The 23,521-nt window shown below is 38.1% G+C and overlaps 2 protein-coding genes across 2 annotated transcripts in view; one reads left to right on the plus strand and one right to left on the minus strand.

Annotated features, from left to right (window-relative positions):
- Positions 1-2,603: 2,603 nt before the first annotated feature.
- On the plus strand, positions 2,604-7,126 carry LOC120413591 (uncharacterized). The gene is made up of 3 exons (XM_039574499.2): positions 2,604-3,222; positions 3,779-3,941; positions 6,940-7,126. The coding sequence occupies exons 1-3, from the start codon at positions 2,778-2,780 to the stop codon at positions 6,950-6,952; spliced, it is 621 nt and encodes a 206-aa protein (XP_039430433.2). The 5' UTR covers positions 2,604-2,777; the 3' UTR covers positions 6,953-7,126.
- LOC120413590 (uncharacterized) overlaps positions 3,965-23,521 on the minus strand; it is a 142,413-nt gene continuing 122,856 nt past the window's right edge. The window contains exons 5-9 of the mRNA XM_039574498.2: positions 10,602-11,511; positions 6,700-6,831; positions 6,410-6,624; positions 6,098-6,341; positions 3,965-6,035 (exon numbers count right to left, since the gene is read on the minus strand). Of these exons, the coding sequence (XP_039430432.1) occupies positions 4,510-6,035; positions 6,098-6,341; positions 6,410-6,624; positions 6,700-6,831; positions 10,602-11,511 (3,027 nt within the window). The 3' untranslated portion in view covers positions 3,965-4,509. The remainder of the gene's footprint in view (positions 6,036-6,097; positions 6,342-6,409; positions 6,625-6,699; positions 6,832-10,601; positions 11,512-23,521) is intronic.

Here is a 23,521-nt window from a genome sequence, read left to right on the forward strand (position 1 = left end):
GGGTTTGGTCATGATGTCCGAAAAGACCGACATCAAAAAAACATTCTCTTAATTTCAGTCCACAAGCAGTTTTAAATAGGGTCATAAAGCCATATGTGAGTTATTATGTACAACGGTATTGCACACTTTGCACCAAATTCTCCACCCTTGCACATAATATCTGCACACCAAATATTTGCACACTTGAAATCCTACCCCTTCCCCCCCTCTCTCGCCTAGAGTGGTGCGTGTCTCGACTGAGCTTTGTTGCTTTCGACCCATTTCGACCACTTTAGAACAGTTTCAAACTAGGGTGTGTGTCTTGGATAGTTTTTTTCTGCTGTAGTTTGAGGTGTGCACTTTGTTGGAGAACTTTCTACGAATTGCATGATTGTCTAAAAATCTCTGAAATCCGCAATAAAAAACACATTTAAAAACCATTTCTGATCACTTTTTTTTTATTTAAATGCAAAAAAATTGACAATACAACTTTTTTTTCGATGGATCAACCCTTGGAACGAGCTGTCAAGTAGGACCTTTTCCGTCAAGAAGGGCCGCGAAGTTATTTTTAAAAAAATGAATTAAAAATCCATTTTAAATCCTTTGCGGTTGTACAAAGGGTCATTGTACTCAGAAAATAAAGCTTTATCGTTGTGAACAATAATATCAGCAATTCAAGCTTAATTTTAGGACCCAATTGTTCTTTTCAAATAGGGTCCTAAAGCTCTATGCCAACTTATATGTACATCGGTAAAAAAACACGATTGAAAACCATTTCTGGAGCAACATTTGAAAGGGCGGTACGATATTGCTCTAACGACCTTTCGTCCCATTTGAACTACAGACTGTCTAGGGGAAACAGACTGGCCGATGCAAAATAAATAGGCACTGGCAACGTATGTTTTGTGCTTGCAACACTGCCAGTTTTGCTGGGCGTAAAGGGCGTTTGGTGTCCAGCGCGTTTGGATCTGTCAAACATTGGCCAAACTGTTTCCTAGACAAACTGTAATTTGAACGCGTGTAATGAAAGGCCGTAAGAGCAATGTCGTACCGCCCCGTTCAAATTTTGCTCCTGATTTCTGATCACTTTTTGCCTTTCTCACCATACTCACTTTTTGCCTCCTCACCTTACTGAGATCACTCGAAAAACGAAATTCTTTATTTGACCTCCTAGACCCACCTTCATATCTTGACTTTTTTTTGATAAGGTCCTATAAACAAATGTAAACATTGAGTGTATCCCGCTTACTCCGATGGACTTTGACATAAGGTGTGAAAGGGATACACTCAATGTTTACATTTGTTTATAGGACGTTATCAAAAAAAACTCAAGATATATACATGTCGACTCAGAATCAAATTCTGAGCAAATGTCTGTGTGTGTGGTGGGATGTTGATCAACAAAATTTGCACTGGATTATCTCGGCACTGGCTGAACCGGGGTCCCATAAGTCGCTATTGAAAATTATAAAGTTTAGTTAAGTACTTCACCAGTTATGCTAGAAAAACGATTTTAACAAAAGTCCGGAAGATTATAAAAAGGGTGTTTTTGGTAAGAAACCCCGTCATGTTATAAATTTTTAGAAAGGTATTCAAAAGACCTTTCCAACGAGTTTAAAAGATTTAAGATCCGACATTCATATCAAAAGTTATACGCACTTAAGTGTTATTCATGCACTTTTTAGAAGCCGGATCTCATATATTTCGATGAAAACGTTGTCCGGATCTATCATGCGACCTGTCGTTGGATAGGTGATCAGAAGACCTTTTCAACGAGTTCAAAAGATTGAAGATCTGACAACCCTATCAAAAGTTATAAGCACATAAATGCCCTGAATTATGAAGATCTGACTACCAAATCTGATGGTATGAATAATGAATCAAGTTGATAGAACACTGAAAGGTCCACTCTTTTGTATCTTTTTTGGATAGCATTACTCTCTAAATGTGAGGAAGGCACCAACCACCTAAAGGTGAGTTAAGTAACGTTTTTTAAATTTTAGGACCAAAAAATAAATTGACAAGACAACCTTTTTTCGATGGATCAACCACTGACGAACTGACGTGCCACTCCGATTTCAAATTTGACCGCACTTTCCTAATTTTGTAATAAAGTTAAAAAATGTTTTGATCGATTCGGTTTTGATATTTAATGGAAATTACCTTTTTTTAACCATTTTTATTTGAAACTAATTTAACCCAAAATTGGGTCCTAAAATGAAGCTAAGATTGTTGATATTATTGTTTACAGCGATAAAGCTTATTTTTCTGAGTACAATGACCCTTAGTACGACCACAAAGAGTTTAAAATTGATTTTTAAATCAATTTTGAAAAATTATCTTCGCGGTCCTTCTTGACAGAAAAGCTCCTACTTGACAGCTCGTTCCAAGGGGACCATAGTTGATCCATCGAAAAAATGTTGTCTTGTCATTTTTTTTTTGCATTAAAATGAAAAAAAAGTGATCAGAAATGGTTTTTAATCGTGTTTTTTACCGTTGTACATAAAAATTGACACAGGGCTTTAGTACCCAATTCTGATTGATTCGAACATGTTGAAAGCTCCTTTTAAATTGCTGTTGACAGTTTTGTGGATCACGAGTGTGGGTGGTGGATTTATTTGTAAACAAATTGATCGGTAACTCCGTCCGTATCGTGTCGCGGGAGCAAAACTACTGATTTTATTTTTGTAATATCAATTAAAATTGTAGTTTTATTTGAAAACGATATCGTGTTAGTCAGAACTTTTATCAGGAACAAAAAAAAAGTGATTTGGACCAGTTTTCGAACTCAGCGTGCGATGAATCTCAACTTCCTTCTAACGGAGATATCCCTCCAGCTGCTGGAGAACAAATTCTACGACATCAACGGGAAAGAAACGGACAATCTTAAGGAACTGTTCTCGCCACAGCCGTCCCAAGCCGGTAACGGCCACCAACGCAAGCGACAGAGGCGCAACGAGCTGCTCGATGCGCTGGGAGTGAAAAACTTGGGCGGAACTCTGGTGGAAACCGACGCGTACATCGAGGGCCAGTATCGGGGATTTATGGACAATTTTCGGGCCAAGGTGGAGGCCATGCCAAAGGGAGAGGAGACACCGACGGGCGGCCATCGGCAGCGGCAAACGGCGAAAGAGCTGGCAGAGGTTCGGGAACGGGCGGACCAGGAGTACGTGAAAATGATAACCCACTCGAAGAAGATGAGGGATATTTATTTGGACACGCTGCCGAGTGCGACCGATAGGGGTAAGTGGGAATCAATCAGTGAGGTTCTAGGTAGGCATCAATCTTTAAAAATTGCGAAAAATATTTTTTTTTTCTTTGGTTTGCATTACATAAACGAACTCTTAATTTCAAGGTTGAAAGTTTGACTTACTTTAGCTTTAAATCAAGGTTGAAAGTTTGACTTACTTTAGCTTTAGCATTTTAGCACTTATGCTGTGTTTTTTGCTAACAGTTTCTTTATTTCTGACAAAAAATGGTACCCAGGAATTTTTGTTACGGCCCTAAGCCTCCAGGCATATTTTAACAATAATTGCTATTAATTTCAATTATTGAAATGACAATGGTATTATGCTATACCAGAAAATGTATTTATTGTACAAATTTAGGAATCGGTCAGGCCTACTGTGTTGCAATAACCACAAAGAGAGATTGTGTGAACGGATCACATTTTACTGAATCAACAGGGGAGGAAGGATGCGTATCAAACGCTTCGGCTTAGTTTTGATGGTTAAATTCGTTAAATTGGGCTATTAAAGAAAAGATAAAAATAACCGAATATTTATCCGATAAATTCCAGATCTGGAAGCGACCAAGTACAACGAGGAAGAGCGCAACCTGCTGATCGCCGAGTACAACAGCTTGCTCCACCTGCTGAAGCGCGTCGTCAGCGACGTCGGCGAGGACCGGGCCCGGTGCGAGCGGATTCTGCGCGTCATCGAGGGGGTGAAAGAAACAACCAGGTGAGTTTTTGTTTTTCTTATACTGTTTATTTACTTTAAATACAATTTGCTGATGGTACACGAAACTTACAAGAATCAGATTGCGTGTGGATGTGTTAAATTATATATTGCTTGCTTGATATTTGCCTAAATGAGCGCGCGACTTGCCGATTATGCCTTAAGAATTTATTACAAGTGATATAAATGATAAAATATTTCCGGTAATAACGAGTGCTTTTATTGCGTTTAAAATGTACTTCGATTATTGTTTTTCCATCACAAATTTACCTCTCGCTACACTAAATTATCAAGAAAACATTGCTTTTGCGTGCTTTTCTTCCGTTTATTTTGTTTCTATCACAAGTTCCGGTAATACTTTGGTCGCCGTTGATTCCGTCCACTTTTGCCTGCGTTCCCTGTCTCTTTCGATATGTTTTTCAATTTTCTTTTTGTCGTAAAACTAAACTCTAACTTGTTAAGCGGGGATATTTCCTTGCACGACTTGAAGCGTGCGCTGCCGGTGAGAGTAATGAGTTTGAAGGCACGTGTAATTTGAGCGATTTTTAAAAAAATGGGGGGAAAGCGATCGTCACTTGATGGTGTTGTAGATGTTGTCCTCGACGGGGCTGGCGACGGCCGCAGCGCACCGACTTCCGGCCGGATTGTGGCTCACGACCGCGTCGCTGGACGGCACGTTGATCCGGATGCTGGTGAAGCGCTTCTCGGGACGGGGTGGAGGGGCGGCGACGGTTGGTGGAGTTTCGGCGCAGATTTCGGCGTAGATGCTCTCGGAGGGGGGCGTGCGGGGTTCGGCCTCCTGGATGATGATTGAGTCGCGGACGCTGCTGTACGGCAGGTCGTCCAGGATGCTGAGTCGGTTGCGGTGAGGGTTGCTGCCTTCGCCGGCGAGGTCTTCCTCTCGGTTGAGACTTTGCAGATCTTCGAAGGAGAGCACGATCTCGGAGCGTTTCTTGTCGCGTGATTTGTTTCTGCCGTCTTGGAGCTTCTGCGGACTGGCCAGATTGAGCAGGTGTTGTATGCTGGACTGGGACTTGCTGTGTTGTTTGGTTTTGACGTGGAACTCGCTGTACAGCTTTTGGGTCATGAACGACTGCTGTGCGGCGCTGCTTCTGATAGGGAAGAAGATGGTATCTTCCGACTCGGACAGCACTTCTTCCCGTTCGCTCAGGCTGATGTTGTTGACCAGGTCGGGCTTGTCCTTGTTCCTAATGTCCATCCCGGAGTCCGTTTTGATTTCAATGTGCTGCAAAGATAGACACTTTTGCAGGCCGCATTCGCGATCGCCGATCTCGTCCGGGTTCCCGCTCACAATGTCGTCATAACCAATGTCTGAGTTTGCTCTCGGAACGCTCATACCGCTGATGTCAATGTCGCCGAACCGTTCCTGGATCAGCCTCGACATGTCCTTGTACCGGTCTATACTGGACTGTCGCTTCTCCTGCTCGTCCCCTTCCCCGTCCACTTCCTGGCTCGATCGCAATCCCTTGAACCACTTCTTCTTGCTCGGCGTAAACACCTTCATTCTGTCGCTCATCCCCGATGCCAAAGACATTGGTTGCTGGTCATGCTCGGGCAGCTGCTGCTGCTGTTGCTGCTGACCACACTCGAGGCTCTCCAGATCATTTTTACTCAAAAATATGATCGAGTCCTCCTTTTCGTGCCCCGACGAGGAACCCTGGTTGCGCTCCCCACCACTTCCAAACAGTCGCGTGAGCCTCAGCTTCTTCAACATCTCACTTTTCGTAACGGTCCCACCGGAGGACCCGGCCGCGGCCAGGTGGTTCAAACTGTTGGCGGAGTTCTGCTGCTGCTGGACGGCGTTCATCAGCTGCTGCAGCTCGGCCCAGTTGGCGTCGTTGTCGACGACGCGCGTAAAATTGTCGCAGTTGAACTGGCAAAACTTGAGCACGGTTTGGATGGCGGCGTTCAGGAACATCCGCTGCTCGCTGTCGAACCCGAGCGAACACTTGGTGAACTTGAGCTGCGGCGACGTGTGCAGCTTGGTCAACGTTAGCGACGACGCGTACTCCTGCTCGTCGATCGGACAGGCCACGGTGAAATTCTCCACGCTGATCTTGGCGATGGTGATGTACTCTGAAAGAAGTCGCTTCGTCAGTACCCAAGACACCACACAAAAATCCCCAATCAACTCTCACCTGGAACGCTCCCGGTTTGGCTCCCGCTTGCGGCCATGCTCGCGATCAGCTTCAAGTTCAGCGGCAGCTTCACCTCCGACTGCATGATGAACCCGATCCGGTGCACGCACTCCCGGTTCAGCTGCTTGGGAGTTTTGCTGTTGCTGTTCGGATGGCCGAGGCTGCTGCTCTTCTGCAGCACCGGTGCCGTGTGCTGCTCGATCTCGTAGAACTTCCCTTTGGCCGACAGCGAGACGTAATAGATCTGAAACGAAAAAAAAAACCCCGTCAAATTCCAATCCGCCCAACAAATCAGCCAAGTCCAAATCCTACCTGTCGATTGTCCCCGAGTAGCTGGGCGTACTTGCCGCGCTCCTTGTCGGCGCCCGAACCCGACCCGCTCAGCGAGACGGCGTCCTTTTGACTAGAGGAGGAGGAGGAGGCGCCCTTGTGCTGCTGGTCGCCGTCCTGGAACACGGCCAGCAGCCGGTACACCTGGCCGGCCTTGGCCGTGGCCTTCACGTAGTGCGTTTTGTGGCTGTAGTTGTCTGAAAAGTGGTAAACTCGCATTATTACCGTTATCTATTATATAAAAAAAGATGTCTGTAAGACGCATAGGTTACCGTGGGATTCGGTGTACGCGGACAGATTCTCGAGCGAGAGAAATTTGTAGACGCGCTCGCGCACCAGCTGGACGATCGTCGTGTACGCGGTGGCCGCCGCTGCGCCCTTCTCGGTGAGGAACGAAAAGTAGCCTGGAATGAGGGTCGGGAGAGGGGAGTTTGAACATTGTTGAATTCAGCTTACTATTATCAAAATAATTGTATTTTATTATAAAATAACTGTTTTCTCCTTTCTTGCAGGAAATCTTCATAGATGAGTCAGATTTATGCAGGACGTTTGGATCTCTTAATAGTTATTACAGTTTTTACATTTAAACAAAAAATCAAGCAAAAAAAAGTTCGAATAATATATTGTATTAACCCATAAGTAATTTAAATTGTAAATAAAGTGGTAATATAAAATAAATAAAACTTCAAGAAAATCTCACTTCTTGGAAGAACTTTGTTTTTTTCCGAAATCCGACAACAACTTGAATGGCGTTGTTTTATAACGTAGCGCAATTAGGAAGGGAGGGGGGGAGCTACTACATAAGCTACTCATTTAGAGTAGCCTATGAGTAATCCTTAATTCGATTATCCGAAGTGAATTTTTTCCGGGGTCTTCGTATAAACGCGTCTGGACTGTATACGAAAATCTGTATCTTTTGGAGGAATTTTCTGATCGATTTGGTGTCTTTGGTAAAGTTGTAGGTATTGATGAGAAGTATTTAAAAAATGTTGGAACATGTTTTTTTCGATTTTTAAAATAACGTTTTTTTTTGCTGAAATTCGTTTTTTTTTTTATTTTTGAAATATTTTGATATGTTTTAGGGGATAAAAGCCTCAAAATGTTGGCGCCGAGTTTAAATGTAAGTTAAAGAGGAGATATCTCGAAAATGGCTCATTTTATTAAAAATATCAGCAAAGTACTTTTTGATTGCAAATTTGGTTTACACTGAAATAAAACAAAATGAGTCAAATTTTTATTTTTTCAAATCATTTTTTCGAAAAAGCATAATTTGTCGGCAACATTTTGGTCCGTACTTTTTTATGCCTTAAAAATTGTCTCCTAAAACAAAGAACTTCATCATCCCGGTACGAGAATCGACCCACTAACTCATAAGGAAGACAATAGTTTATAGGACCCTTTCAAAAAAACTCTAGAAATGAAATCATTTTCTGGATTTGGTCAAGAATTCCTCACTAGCAAAAAAAGTTCCACCATTTTTACAAATTAAGATATTTAAAAAATGAAAATACTTCAAGTAGTCTATAAGAAATTGCAAACAATTTCAATTCATTGTTAGAAAATATCTCAAATTTTTGGCAGATTGAGAGTTTTCGCCTATTTCTATCCAATTTGTACATTCTTTGTGTTTTTTTTACTGGTAGGGGAAATATACCCTTTCTAATCAAACACCTATCTTCGTCATATGAAGAGTTTGATGCTCGATTAAAGCTCCAAAAATACTATTTAGGCTATAAACTTACCAGCAACAGCACCGCCTCGAGTAAGCACGCAAATTTATGCCATTTACTGGCCAAAAAGATCAAATTTAGTGCACTTTTGATCATAATTTCTATTTTGCGAGACCATTTCTCATCATTTTGGTTGCACACACATCCACACGCAAGATGAGAGGTTAACTGCTTAACGAAAGTCGTCATCAATATATTTTCACTTGCGCTAACGATTTCAAAGCGCTTAAGATATAAAATTGCTTCCAACTACCGGCAACATGTCCTTTTGCACATTATTTAGTCACTCACTTGAAAAATAATCCCGAAAAATGTAAATAATTAGCAAGCACCATTAAAAAAAAAAACAAACGCGCTAAGTCTTCTGACGTTTGAATTTTGAATACCCATTCCAATCGAAGGCTGAAGAAAACCGAGCGAGAAGCGAAATTTTTGGCAGCACTAAGCAGACCCAAAAGAGCACTAGAAGAAAAAAAAAAACTAAGCTGAAAATAGAAAAATGGGCGTGGCCTAATGCACTCGACTGATTAGAATGCATTTTTGAAATATTTTTTTTAAATGCTTGTAAAAGGAATAGCATAACTTTTAATAAAAGTGAAAATAAACAGAAATGTTCACAAAAAGTTGCTCTACTCGTTGGTGTACTTGGTTTTAGTGAAATTCAAGGAACAATCCAGATTACCTAGCATCATTCAAACACGACGCTTATTAGGCTTAAAATGGGCATATTTCCCCTATTCACTTTGCTTATAAAACAGTAGAAAGTTCCCGATGGGAAAACACGCTCTTCCCCTAGTCCGACTATCGAAGTCCAATAAAATTTCTCTAAGATTAAAATAAAAAATAACGGGAATTAACGAACATGAACGCTATGTAAACAACATTAAAAATAATGCATTTTATCAAAAAAAGTGTCAAAATTTGTATCATGCTCGGTAAAAAGTTGAATAGTTATGATCATGGAAAGGCCCTATATAATGTCAAAATAGAAATCATAAAAAAAATTTAAGAAACCAACCGGTTTCGGAGCGAAGGTTTAATGTTTTAATGTTATGGCAAAAAAGTGAAAATCAAGCAAATTATTGATAAAATGATGCAAAAGATAATTATTGAAGGTTGTAGATCATGTTAAATAAAAATAAGCAAGGTAAATCATAAATAAAATTAAAAAATGTTTAAAAAACACAAAACCAGAGAAGCAAAGACAAATGTTGTTCAACATGGCATAAATGGCAAAAATAAAGAAAAAAAATAACTTAATTCGTCTCTGTGGTTGATGCCTTCCTCACTCTATACAAACAATGGGTAATAAGATGGGTTTGGACACTAATTTCATATATTTTTTAAGATCCGGAATAACAAAGTCCATAAATATCAGTTAAGTGGTCATAACTCGAGACAGGGTAGCGAGATCTTCAATGTTGTGGACTTGTTGGGAAGGTCTTTTGATCACCTATCAAACGATATCTTATAAGAGGATATTTGGTGCGATTTCCTGCCATTTATTCAACTTCCGAAAATATTTCAATAGCAACGTATGGGATCCCAAGTAGGTCATACAGTTTGTGGTACACTGGCCGGGTCGGGCCACAATGGTTCCCGCAATCTCCGGGCCGGATCCGGCCCGTGAAGCCATTTTATCCGGCCCGCGATGGCATTTCAACATAGTTCTATCAATGACCCTTAAGGCTGTTAATGAAATTGTTAATAAATTATTAAATTAATAAATAACAAATATAACAAACTTGGATCGTTGTACAGAATTAATCTAATATTAAATTTCTCTAAATTTTGAATGTGTTTACTTCAAATTTTAGTTTTTCTGTTTTGAGCCATTTTATTTAAATTGATTTTTATTTAAAATGAGTAAGAAAATAATGATGTAGTTTCTAAAAAACTTTTTAGCAATAAATATTGCTAAGAATAAGCTTAAAAAGCAAATAATTTATATAGATAACGAAGTTCGCTGCAAATATTTTTAAAATATTGAAAAGTGTCTCAAAATTGCAAAAAAAAATTTCACAAATTTCAATTGTTTTAAGAAATTTTAAGAATAACTTTTAAAATTGTGGTGTCATTTTACAATATTTTCTACGATATTTGCATAAAAGTGCACAATAACACAAAAAGTGTTTTTTTGTAAAGGGACCATCCATACTTTTTTTATTTGATTATTTTAAATTGATCTGATGAATATAATGTTATGATTTTTTTGTTGCATTTTCAACATTTATCAAACAATAGTTCCGGCCCGCCACTGCTTCAGAAAAATCAGATCTGGCCCGCAGGGCCAAAAGGTTGGGCACCCCTGTATTTAGAGCCTTACCTCAGTGATGAAGGCAAAATATAGGGCAAAACTATTGTGGAGACGCATGGTTATTTTTGGTACATCTCGCTTCTCCATCATATTGAATCGATGATTAAATCGAAACATTCAAACTCACCCGGATAATCCTGCGGTATCTTGTAGCCCTTCTTCCGGTTGCTGCCACTCTTCGAGTTGAACACGTGGTACACCTTGTAGTTGCGCATGTACCGATACAGCAAAAACAGCTCCCCATTCGCAGGACTGCTGCACGTCGTCGAGCCCGCTTGGCCCTTCTTTTTCTTTTTCCGTTCGGACGTGCTGGTCGATTCCGCCGAACTGGACGAGGTCATGGTCTGGTCACCGGAGCTGCTGCTTCCGACGCCACTGTCCGAGGTGTACGAAATGCGAACCACCCGCGGCAGGGAGAACTTCTCGAGGAAGTGTTCCGCAAACAGGGGCTCCCCGGTGGAATCGTTGCTCAGCTTGGAGCCCTTGCTTTCCCCGGTCGAGCAGTCTCCGCCGCCGGAGGATAGCGAGTTCAGCTTGTAGCGCTGGCGTTGACGCAGGAGGGCGGCGTTTTCGATTTCGTTTCGTCGCGCGAGTCGTGCGTTTTCGAATTCCGCCACCGAAAACATGTTGGCGCTGGTGTCGTGCGAGTTGAACCGCCTCAGTTTGGGTTTGTGCCCGTCCCGGCCGGACGAGGACACGATCGCTAGCGGGAGGTTCGTCTGCGAGTTGAACGTGGACGCTATCGAGTTGGTGCTCAGCAGGTTAGGGGGTGGTCCCGGGGCGGCAGCGGCGGCCGCGTTGGCACTTCCGGTCAGGTTCATGTTATGGCCGATTTTCGCTAGGAAGAAGATGGGATTCTGCTTGAACGCTTTGGCGGCACCCTTTTTGGCCAGCTGCTGGGCCTGCTTTTGCTGCTGCTGGGGCGTCACCATCGGCATGTGCGGACTAGATTCGATCAGCCAGTTGGCCAGGTGGCGCTGCCGCTCGAACTCGACGCTGGCCCGCTGCATGTCGGCCAGCTTCAGGGCGTCGGCCATCTGTGGAGAAAGAACAATGAGGAGAATTGTTATTTAAAACTTAACAAAAATGCAAAAATGGGTACATTAATTCGAGACGGCTATAGTTTCACATATGAAGCGACCGGGACTGTGGCCAATTAGGAACTGTGAAGAAAGTTAGACTTGTCCGTCGTTGCGTACGGCGGCATCGCCACCCACCAGGAGTATTAGTTATCTTCACTTCACTATCACTTTTCGCGCTGCCTGGTTGGTGTGCAGCGGCGTATGCACGGGTTAGAGGAATTGGTTTTATAGTTATCATGCTCTTTATTATTTTATCTTCGGTGCGTTAGTAAAAAGGTTATTTATAGTTAATTCTATGAAAAGTCATGAAATTGATGACATCTCGAAACCTTAAGAATAAATCCTTAATGTTAATGTTTTCAAAGTATTGCTATTTATCAAAGATGATCATGGTCAGGGTTAGTGATTTTTCACGACTAAAAATTCAAATTTTACGGTACTATTAAAATTGTTTGAAATTAAAGCATAAAAGTTTGTTTCAACAATTTTTTTATAGGATAGGTTATGAAAAACTGCATCAAAATTGTGACACAATTTGCAAAATTTTACTGAATTTTGGTCAGCTACAGTTTCAGTATTGTTCAGCTACACAGATAAAAAAAAGTTGAATTTTGGAATGTTGAAGTTTTGGTAGGTTGAATATTAACCCTTTTTTGAGTAATATTACCAAAAAATGGGTACCTAATTAATATTAAGCAGAAACTGATGAAAAATCATCATTTTCTGATGTAAGATTACACATTTTTTGACACAATATCTGTATGATATGCCAAAACACAACAGACGCAGTATTTTCAGTATGCCAAATGTTAGTAAAATTAAATGTGACTGTTTTGGTTTGATTTAAGCAAATATGTAATTTTCAGTTTTGAGAAGTTTAGGCAAAATTTCACTTTTTTGAAACTTTTTTTTTGTAGGTAGGGGAGAGTGGGGGGACTTGATCCCCGGGGACACTTGATCCCAAGCCTGTATCTCGTCAGCATGTGGGTAAAACAATTAGCTTTGTTCTAGAAAGTTGTGCGAAATTAACTAAAACTCACAAAGAAAAAAAATTAAAAAATGTTTAGATTGAGTTACACACATTTTTCTAAAACGAACTGCAAAAAACTTCCAAGAGATCTTTTTTTCATTTTTTGATATGCATAGAAAACACTAAAAAAAATTCAAAAAAATATGTTTTACATATGAATTGTTTGATAAACTTATCAACTCCAAAACCCTTACGCATTTGATGTAAAATTTATCGTCAAACTATTTTTACAATCAATTGTTTAAAAAAGTGCGTTTAGGGAGACTTGATCCCTGCATTTTACAGTCACTGGAATCAGCCTCAAGATTAATTAATTGGGCTGGGTTTTCATACATAGTTTCCTTTAGTATAGTTGTACATAACTTATTGCAGTTTGAACATTTTTTCAAAAGTTTTGTAAACAAAAATTTCCAGCTTTTGTAAACATGCTTAATTTTGGTCTAAAAAATAATATTTTAGGTTTTTAAATATTTTACATACTAAATTTGTTATATTTTGAACACAAACGTACAGGTTTTATGTAAAATTGCTGTAACTTATAGAAAATTAAAAGTTTGGATGAATAAGAAACATTTTGCTTAAGATTTCTTCACAATGTTGAAAGGGGGATCAAGTTACCCCTAACATTTTTAAAATGCCGGTTTAAAATATTTTTTTTAAACGCTTGGCATGATTCGAAGAGTTCATCTGATGAAATACCCTTATTAGCCAAACATAGATGAATGTTTAAGCTTTCAATTCATGCAAAAAGTTTTTAGTTTTGTGAGAAATTGATAGAGTTATGTGCGATACAAAAAAAGGGGATCAAGTCTCCCCACTCTCCGCTAAATAAACTAGTTGAAAAGAATTTCGAAATATAACAAACTCAAAATAAGTTCAAAAAATTATAATTCGTTAAGAACCTCAAATAATCAACAATTCCAGCCCAAAACAGGATTTTTTATGTACTTTTTTCTCGACCCTCTCCGATTTCAATGAAACTTTGTAGACATGTTATACTACGCTTATATTTTTGTGTATATGGAGCCTATTACACTCGATAATGACATTTGAGAAGGGCGTAAGTGTTTTTAAATATATTTGTATTTCGTAATTTAAATATGGCTGTATCTCGAAGCCGTTACATCGTATCAAAAAGTGGTTAAATACAAACTTATGGGAAATTTGACGGGCTTTCCGAAAAAAATACACTGAAACAAAAAAACCCTCAACTTTTATGAGATTTTTTGATTTTCAAGTTTAAAAGTCAAATTTGAAGGTGAGCCCACGATTTTTTTTCGTTCAATTTTTTTTGTGAAAATAGCCTTAGATGTTACAAAAAGACTCACAAAAAATGAAAGATGAAGCAACTCACCTAAAAAAAATACAAAAATCATTTACTGAAACTGTTTTTTCAAAAGTGCTCTAAACATAAAAATTTGCAAAAACCGATAGTGGGAATCGATTTTCCAGACAATTTTAACATAAAAGTCTCCATATTGACCATTGTCCTAAGTCCAATCCTTGTGAAGTTACAGCGGTTTTAAAAATAGAAATGTTGAAAAAATAGGGTTTTTGATCGTTTTTGGCAATTTCTATATGACAGACTTGATTTTTCAGTCTCGAAAATATTTTTACCGGAAAGTTCGTCAAATTTCTCATAAGTTTGTCTTTGACCACATTTCAATTGGATGTATGGGCTTACAGATATAAGCTTATTTACTATGGGACCATCCATAAACCACGTGGACACTTGAGGGGGGGGGGGGGGGGGGTTCGGCTATTGTCCACGATCCATACATTTTTTTTTGTATGGACAGTTGTCCACGAGGGGAGGGGGAGGGGTAACACATTCCCAAAAAAGTGTCCACGTGGTTTATGGATGGTCCCTATCCAGGTTGTTATTCTACACTAAAAAAATATTATGTTTTCAATTATGAGTAATTTAATTAGTAAACATAATTTTCAAGCAATAACTGATTATTATTAACACCTTAATTTCCAAGCTTGAAAAACAAAGAATTATCATACAAAAATGCCTAAAGTCTAAAATTGGGGTTTTTAGGCAAAGGATATGATTTCATTCATCAATGATAAATTTGTGAGTTCAAAAAAAAAAACATTTTGAAAGAAAAAGAAGAAGAACTTTAAAAAACATTGAAACATATTTGCAAGTGTTAATTGAACGTCTCTTGACTTCGAAATGCTCTGGAAAGAAGAACTCTTTTTTTATTGAAAAACTTGAGAATTATGGATTGGTTACACTTATTTTCATGAGTTTGTCAATATTTTAAAACGTGTCATATTTTGGAAGCCCTGGCCAACATCTTTTTAACATTGGATTAAGAAAGATGAATGCTGTTAAATTGCAATAAACTTAAAGAAGAAAACAAAACAAGTTTTGAAATTTTTCAACAAGTCCTATAAACATGGAAAACACAATAGCTTATAGGACCTTTAAAAAAACTCAAAAAGTGATATTTTTCGTATATAACAAAAGTATCTTGAAACAAAAAAAGCTTAAATGGCAAGCGCAAAACAGATTGTTGAAGTTCCATAAAGGGGGGCATTTCTCCAAGATACGTCTCTGAAACTTACTTTTCATTTTTTCAGTTTAGTTGCCACAGTCACTACTCACTATACGGCGAATCTATTAATTACTTTTTCCTAATTACCCAAAACCGACTGTTTCGCAGTGTTCGCGAGTCTGGTGCCGATGCACTCATTCATCGAGTATTTGACGATGGTGTTGATGAATCACACTCACCTCTTGAGCGCGCCCAACAACAACATACCCGCGGTAGCGTTTACTCAACAATTATGGGTGAAGCAATTAATGCAACGCTGCAGCAACGAGTCATCAGCAATGTGCGATTTTTTTTTCTGCGCACTTGTTCAATGAATGCTTGTTTGCATTATCATTAGGGGCGCCATAAAATCACTTAACGATGGACTCTTTTTTCCACCAGGTGTTTGTTTCGGAACATATTGTGAGCAAATTTGAAAAAAATGAGTGTAAGTGCTACCGCTGGTGTGCTAAACAATCGTTCTTAATTAGATGGCGCTATCATCACGGTGTTGGTGTGATTCCAGCGTGAAACGCATCCAAGTTTTGGGCTTATTTTCCGGCAAGGGGAGCCCACCGCTATTAGGCCAACAAAGTGAGTGGAACGAATCGTTGTGAACATGGCCCCGGCGGTCATCGATAGGCGTGAAATTGACGTGAATGCAAGAATCAGCCACCAGTAAACGCTGGGTGATCGATTACACTGCGTGTGTAAACGGTACCTTTGGCGCTACAATCAAACTGATCAATTATAGAAGAATCGATAATCGGCTTTTGGTACCCAAATAAGGTAAAATTCATTATTTAAATTGGAGCTTTGAGTCATTTGTAAGTGTTTCTGGGTCAATAAGCCCCTCAATCCATAAATTTAACTCGAGAAGTTACACAAGAGTTGAACGATTGGTAAGCGACGAACCTTTTTTCTGACTAATTATTACTAATTATTATGAGCCTAAAATTAGTTTTCAATTAAATTTAAAAAAAATGTGATAAAACGTGTTTAGGGTTTTATTACAATAGAAGTTGTGTTATAAAAGAAACCCTTTTGAAGATAAAATATGACCCAAATCTCCCCGAAGCCCAAATCGGAAATGCTACAGACAACATCATCGACTTTAAATGTAACTGTACATATTACACAACACATAACCCGAAGCACTATGGGCAAATTTGTGTCGCGTAACTACGCTGTAAAACTCGCATAAATCTCCTTCGTCGCCATCGATCAGTCGCATTACAATGGTCACATCACAACAAATCACATAACTTTCTCCTTGCTGCGTGACGAAGTGTGTTCGCGATTACTCCTTTTTGGATTTTTTCTTTGGTGTGATATATTGTTTGGAGGGTGCATTAAATTTACTTCGTGGTCCTTAAACAAAAAATATATTTTATACAAAGTATTTTTGTTAAAGAAAACTTTTTTTTGCATTTTAGATTGAGAAACATTAATATATTTTTATTTATCTAGAAAAGAATCATTCTACATAAAAAATCCAGCACTCTTTCATTTATACAAAAAAGAGTGTCTGTATCAGTGCCTTCGAGACACAACAGCTCGAGGTCCAAGGATGATTGAGAGGAAGAGACGCTAAACTCGGAGAAGCCATGAAACAATAATACAAAGACAAAAATGTGTAACTTATTATTCAAGGAGGTGTCTGTGCAACGCATGACATGTCGCATTTTTAACACCCACATTGTGGAAACTCCCCTACGAAGTGAAATCATGCGATGGTTTTGGTCTTGGTGACGATGGTAGAAAAAAAAAGAATTTTCAACTACAGCATATTAGTCAATTGCACAATAGTTTGAAGCCGAATTTTCCTCAAAGTTGTAAATAAAAACCAAGAAATAATTTTAAAAGGTCCAATAAACAAAGAGAATTCCAAATATTATAGGACCTTTAAAAAAATCTTTTAATATATATTATACAAAAATGGGAAATTTTAAGTATAATAATTTTCAGTATGTAAAGTTAAAGCTTTCCTTTGAATATTAAGTCCACGAAAAATCCTTTATTTTGACCTAAAGAAGTAAGGGTGTTAGAAACGGTTGCAAAAAGATGTTGGGGGTTTAAAAAATTTATAATTTTCTAAATATTTATAAACCAATTCCGTATTTTATAGCACATTTTTAAGTACTCCAAATGAATGGAACAAAGAGATTTAATTTTGAAAAGTCTTACTTGATTTCTTCTTTTCAAAAAGTTTCTCTTAAAATCAAGAAAAAATATGATCAATAAAAAGAGGATCAATTTTTTTATGTAGGGCAACCTCACCAGAAAGACAAAATAAATTGAGCAATCGGTCTTTTTTTTATTAATTTTAATTTTTGTATTATTTAATCCGACTGAAACTTTTTTGGTGCCTTCGGTATGCCCAGGGAAGCCATTTTGCATCATTAGTTTGTCCATGTAATTTTCCATACAAATTTGGCAGCTGTCCATACAAAAATGATATACGAAAATTCAAAAAATTGTATCTTTTGAAGGAATTTTTTGATCGATTTGGTGTCTTGGGCAAAGTTTTAGGTATGGATATGGACTACACTGAAAAAAATGATACACGGCAAAATTTTTTTTGGTGATTTTTTATTTCACTTTTTGTCACTAAAACTTGATTTGCAAAAAAACAATATTTTTATTTTTTTCATTTTCTGATATGTTTTAGGGGACATAAAATGACAACTTTTCAGAAATTTCCAGAATGGGCAAAAAATCTTTGACCGAGTTATGAATTTTTGAATCAATACTGATTTTTTCAAAAAATCGAAATAATGGTCGCAAAAATTTTTCAACTGCGTTTTTGGATGTAAAATCGAATTTGCAATCAAAAAGTACTTCAGTGAAATTTTGATAAAGTGCACCGTTTTCAAGTTATAGCCATTTTTGGGTAACTTTTTAAAAAATAGTCTCAGTTATCAATTTTTAAAAATTAGTGCCCCTGTTTGCCCACATTTGAAAAACATATTTTTTTTAAAGGTGAGAAAATTCTCTATATTTTGCTTTATTGAACTTTGTTGATACGACCTTTAGTTACTGAGATATTGCCATGCAAAGGTTTAAAAACAGGAAAATTGATGTTTTCTAAGTCTCACCCAAACAACCCAACATTTTCTAACTTCGATATCTCAGCAACTAATGGTCCGATTTACAATTTTAAAATATGAAACATTCGTGAAAATTTCCGATCTTTTGAAAACAATATTTTCATTTTTTCAAATCTAAATTAACATTTCAAAAGGGCGTAATGTTGAATGAATGTTATTACACATTTGAAAAGATAATTGATTTTCCTCATTGAGAATGGACCATATAGACCTGTGCTTACCATGAAATGAAAATGTAGCGTTACGGGACAACATAGTAAAACTGCATGAACATTTTTTGTAAACAAAAAAAAAAGTTGCAATCGACAGGAATCAAACGCAGCACCAACAGCACGGACTGGCGCCTTAGCCCGCTCGGCCATCAGACCGATGAAGAATTAAGAGGATAAACGCATATATGAGCTTGACATTTCGGTCAAGTAGGTTTGCCATAGGGAGGTGGCGTTACATTGTGCTGCCATCTGGTTTTTTTAAGTGCTAGAGTGGAAAAGTGCTGAGTCATCTTCTAAAAATAGACGGCGTCCTATCTCGCCCAGCAAAACGAAGTCGATAAAGTAGTCGATTTCGATGAGAAAAGGTGGAAAACTTGGTCTAAAAATAGCGACGCCATCCCCCTATACTGGTGGGCTACATATTTCAATAATATGAGTAATATTACATAGAATTTCATAAAATAATGCAACATTTATTTTACACCCAGGCCTTTTACACGCAGCTGGATAGCTAATTTTTTTGCTGTGTATGAGAAAATGTCCAACCAATTCTGTAACTTTATAGCACATTTTGATGTGCTCCAAAAGACTTTTCAAATGAAACAAAGAGAGTTCATTTTGAAAAGTCTTACTTGAATTCTTCTTTTCAAAAAGCATCTCTGAAATTCAAGAGAAAAGTAGATTTACTAAATATTGAAAACGATGATCTATACACAGCTAAAAAAGTAGTAATCCAGCTGCGTGTAAAAGGCCTAGGTGTAAAATAAATATTGCATTATTTTATGCAATTTTATGTAATTTACCACCCTGAAATATGTAGCCCATCAGTATGGGAAACCTACTTGAAATGTCAAGCTCATATATGCGTTTATCCTTACATTTTTTTCATCGGTCCGAAGGCCGAGTGGGTTAAGGCGCCAGTCCTTACTGTTGGTGCTGGGTTTGAATCCCGTCGGTTGCAATTTTTTTTTGTGTTTGCAAAAATTGTACATGCAGTATGTAATATTAAGTGTTTATTTTGACGAAGGTGATTTGCATGCTATTGCATGCGATTTTACCATCGGATTTTTTGCTGTGTATTTTATGATAAAGGACATCCTCTCCAGAAAGACAAAATAAATTAAGTCAAAAGATACATACAATAGTCATATATACATGTAAAAGTTACAGAAGAAAATAAACACTGTTTTTGCACTTATGACATTTTCAACAATGATATAGGAATAAAACACGCATTTTGACAGGTTAAAATTTGTTCATATTTTTATCCACTTTTTTACGTTCAAACAATCGATAGTATTACAACATTATTTTGCCTTATTTTTCATAGGACTAAGCTTATTTAATTATGATTAAGCTTATTTTTACTTATCTTTAGATAAAAAAATTAAGCAGCTTCTAAGCCAGCCGACCCCTTCCAATTCGTAGAAAGAAAATTCCAATAATTGTTTAGATCGTCACACACCCTCCCCCTTTAAATGCTACGTCACTTGTGGATGGCGCCTTAGAATCTGCAATAAAACTTCAAAAGTGCTGAAAGTCAAAGTCTTTTTACACAGTTAAAAAAAGTTTAAATTTGGAAGGTTGAAATTTTGAACGGTTGAGTAATTTTCCCAAAATAATGTCAACAGATACTGATGAAAATTTTACCAGTTCCTAATGTAAAATTTAACTTTTTCCGACAAAAACTCGATGACCATTCCCAGATGTAATATTGTCATATTTTTTTGTGTACGTTGGAATTAAATGCTTTTCTCCCATTAACGAAACATTTTGCAGTCGAATTGACTTGGCACTCCTCTCTAATAGTCATTACAGCCTTCTTACTTTCCTCCCGGCCAAAAGCGTGTCCTATAACCGAACCAGAAACCCACTCGCGTCTAAAACTAGTGTGACCACGGCCCAGTCCGGTCCAGTTCAGTCGGTCAAAAACCGGCAACTAAACAACAACAACTCGAAGTAAAGTAAAGCGCGCAGGGTCAACAGTGTGACGGATGTGTAATTAAGAAAGACATTAATGCGATATTTACGCGTTTTTCGAGCCTGCGCCTGGGCGATTATGGCGCGGCGGTGGCAAACGCTTTGACTCTCTTGCATAATCGTTCATTCAGGCTGTCGCTCTCTATGCTGGCGTAAAAATGAAAAAAAAAAAAAAAAATGCGCCAAAACAACATATATGGCAGCACCGCGCTAGCAGTCTTGCGAGTTGATTGTGTTTTTGTTTTTCCTGGCCGACACTTTGAGCTGACTTCAACTTCAAGTTATGATTTCTATGTGTGCGAGCATGATCATGATCTGATCGCGCACGTTATTGCGCACGTGATGTGCAATATGAAGGGGTTTGTGGTGTTGTTTTTAAATAACTTTTTTTTTGCTTCTACTGCGCATTGCTACTAGAAATGATGTCATTGAGGTGAGATTGACTGTGTCACTGGAGATGAGCAAACGTTGAGCGTTTGATGAAAGGCTGAAAATACTTTAAAGAGGTAAATTTCTGGAGCAAAAGCCTTTTGACAGCTTGCAATAAGGAACTATTTGAGAAAACCCGCATTGTCAAATGATAGCTGGAACGCTATAGTTTTCACCTCGAGTTGAGTAATAAATTTAACTGAAGCCGTGGAGTTCTTTCCTTGTGTTGTCCAGATTTATACCTTAATTTTTTCAACACAATCACATTTACTTAAATTTTACTTTTAAGAGCCTAAAACAAGAACAAGTGTTTCCTCATCAAATGCCAATCCAGTGCATCAAACCGTAAAAAAAGCCTACATTAGGCAATAAATCACAGTTTTATTGCCAACTTGTGCACACGGTGCATCCAAAACAAGCACCGTAAATGCATCCTAATAAAATTCTAATTCCAGTGCGTTCTGAATCAACACAGTTAGCAACAATAAAATTCGCGATCACATAATACCGGAGCTGTTTATTACAAGCAAGCGGTTTACCTTCATCCATCACCGGCTGGGTTACGATCCGCCCAGATTTTACGACGTGAAGAATTTATTTTCAATATTTCAAAGCGCGCGGGAGATTCCTTTGTCTGAGTTGGAATTTTACTGCATTTCTTCGCCATTATTGGGACCTGCACTGACCGAGCAGACTGCTGTGAACGGCAGTTGTACACTGCATTAGACCAGGTTTGATTGATTGTTCAAGGTGTTTCCTTCTGCTGACCTGTTCGCAGATTTTTATGGACGCATTGACGAGTGATCGAGGCTTTTGTAGGTTACTAATGGCTTTGCGAACTTTGCGATAGGGTGTTCTATAATTGTAAAAATTGTAAGTCATACTTTAAAAAAATACACATCACCACATCTTGTAAAAAAAAAAGTTTATCGATCAGCCATAGAACATCAAGTGATTGCTGCAGTCACATTCATTCTTCTCAGTCACAATTGCATATCATCAGGCTAGGATTGATTGGAGTCGTATTCATTTGTGCATTGCATTCCTCCATTAGCTGTTTATTCAATATCCGATCGTAAATCAATGGCATTAGCAAGACAAAACGACGAGTATGTGCAGGGAAAATTATGGATGTGCAAATTGTCTTCTAACTGGCAGCTAAAAGTGGTACTCAAAATTTGCATAAAGACATCTGCTCTGCTGCTGCACGTGCAAACTATTATGGACCGTTTTTGTCTTGTGCAGTCATCACAGGAGTTGTGATGCAGCGAGAGGACCGTAAAATACTCCAATTACGCGCAATTGTCCGAGGGTAGTTAGTCAAGCCCCCATCAGAGCTAACACCTTGGTTTGAGCTTAACTGCCCCAGTCGCTGGACAGAGTGTCACTGCGAGAGGTAATTAAGACGAACTCTCGGAGAGCATTTTTTACCCCGGGACAGAATATAGTGACAGTCACTAGACGCTCGTCGGATGGTCCCGATAAGCGTTCCTATTTTCTGTGCTAGTTTACTGTTAAACCGGTGGTTAAAGTGCCATTTTGCATATATTAGCTAATCCACTTACCGTTTGAACACGTGATGAGGTATTTCTCATTTTACACTGTTTGACGAACAGTATTTGAACCTAAATTTAGAATAATCTACTTCCTCTTTTTTCAAATATTCTATCTTGTATTTGTTTTCTGCAAAAATGTTGAAATGTTTAAATGTTCTAATTTTTGAATCTTATTAATTTTTAAGAATTGGAATATTTTTTTGAAAAAATACTTGAAATTTTGACTTTAAAAAGCTATACGACCCGTAATATTTTTGTAACGTTTCGTCGCTGTCGTGCTAGCTTGTCGCACATGCATTTTGGGCCAAATTGAGTCAAGAACGCCATTTTGTGCCGCTCACAATGCCTCACCTTTTGCCCTTCACAGATCCCCAAAATTTGATTTCAATCCAGAGATATTCAATAAAAACCGAAAAAAAAACTCAGTGCATTGTTGTCACTTTTCATACGAAAGAAGTTTCAATCTTGTCGTGCTATCTTGACACAGCCTGGAAATTGATGTAAGTGCGACAACTAGCCAAAGGGATTTCAGGTCAGAACGCGTTTGATACAAGTACGAGCTCGACTACCGTAAACATGTGCAATTATAACTCGGGACTCCGGCGACCAAATTCAACCAAACTTCGGGACAAAGCACAGAATGGTCAATCAAACAAAACCTGTTTGTTTATTGTTTTATTGTGGTCATTTTTTTTGTTTATTCAAGGTCAAAGACATAGTTTTTGAATAACTTGCGACTCGAAATGATGATTAGTTGGGCATTTTAAGTCAAAAATGTAATTTATGCAACAATTTGCCAAATGCTATCGGTTTTTTTTTGTGTGTAACTGAAAAGTGAAAAGTGATCCCTTACAAAATCGCATTGAAAAAGTATTTGACTTATGCTGCTCGATTTTGTGACCAGTTTCTCTCAGATTTCGGTAAATCATTTTTTTTGTATTTTTTAATCAGGCTGTATCTTTTTGGTGCCTTCGGTATGCCCAAAGAAGCCATTTTGCATCATTAGTCTGTCCATATTATTTTCCATACAAATTAGGCAGCTGTCCATTAAAAAATCTGTATCTTTTAAAGGAATTTTTGATCGATTTGGTATCTTCAGCAA

This window comes from Culex pipiens, chromosome 2 (genome assembly GCF_016801865.2).
Source record: "Culex pipiens pallens isolate TS chromosome 2, TS_CPP_V2, whole genome shotgun sequence".
In the NCBI taxonomy this organism is placed as follows: Eukaryota; Metazoa; Arthropoda; class Insecta; order Diptera; family Culicidae; genus Culex; species Culex pipiens.

Coding starts and splice junctions, on each gene's coding strand:
- LOC120413591 (XM_039574499.2), top strand. CDS start 2,778: ATGAATCTCAACTTCCTTCTAACGGAGATATCCCTCCAGCTGCTGGAG. Junction 3,223..3,778: donor GCCGAGTGCGACCGATAGGG/GTAAGTGGGAAT, acceptor GATAAATTCCAG/ATCTGGAAGCGACCAAGTAC.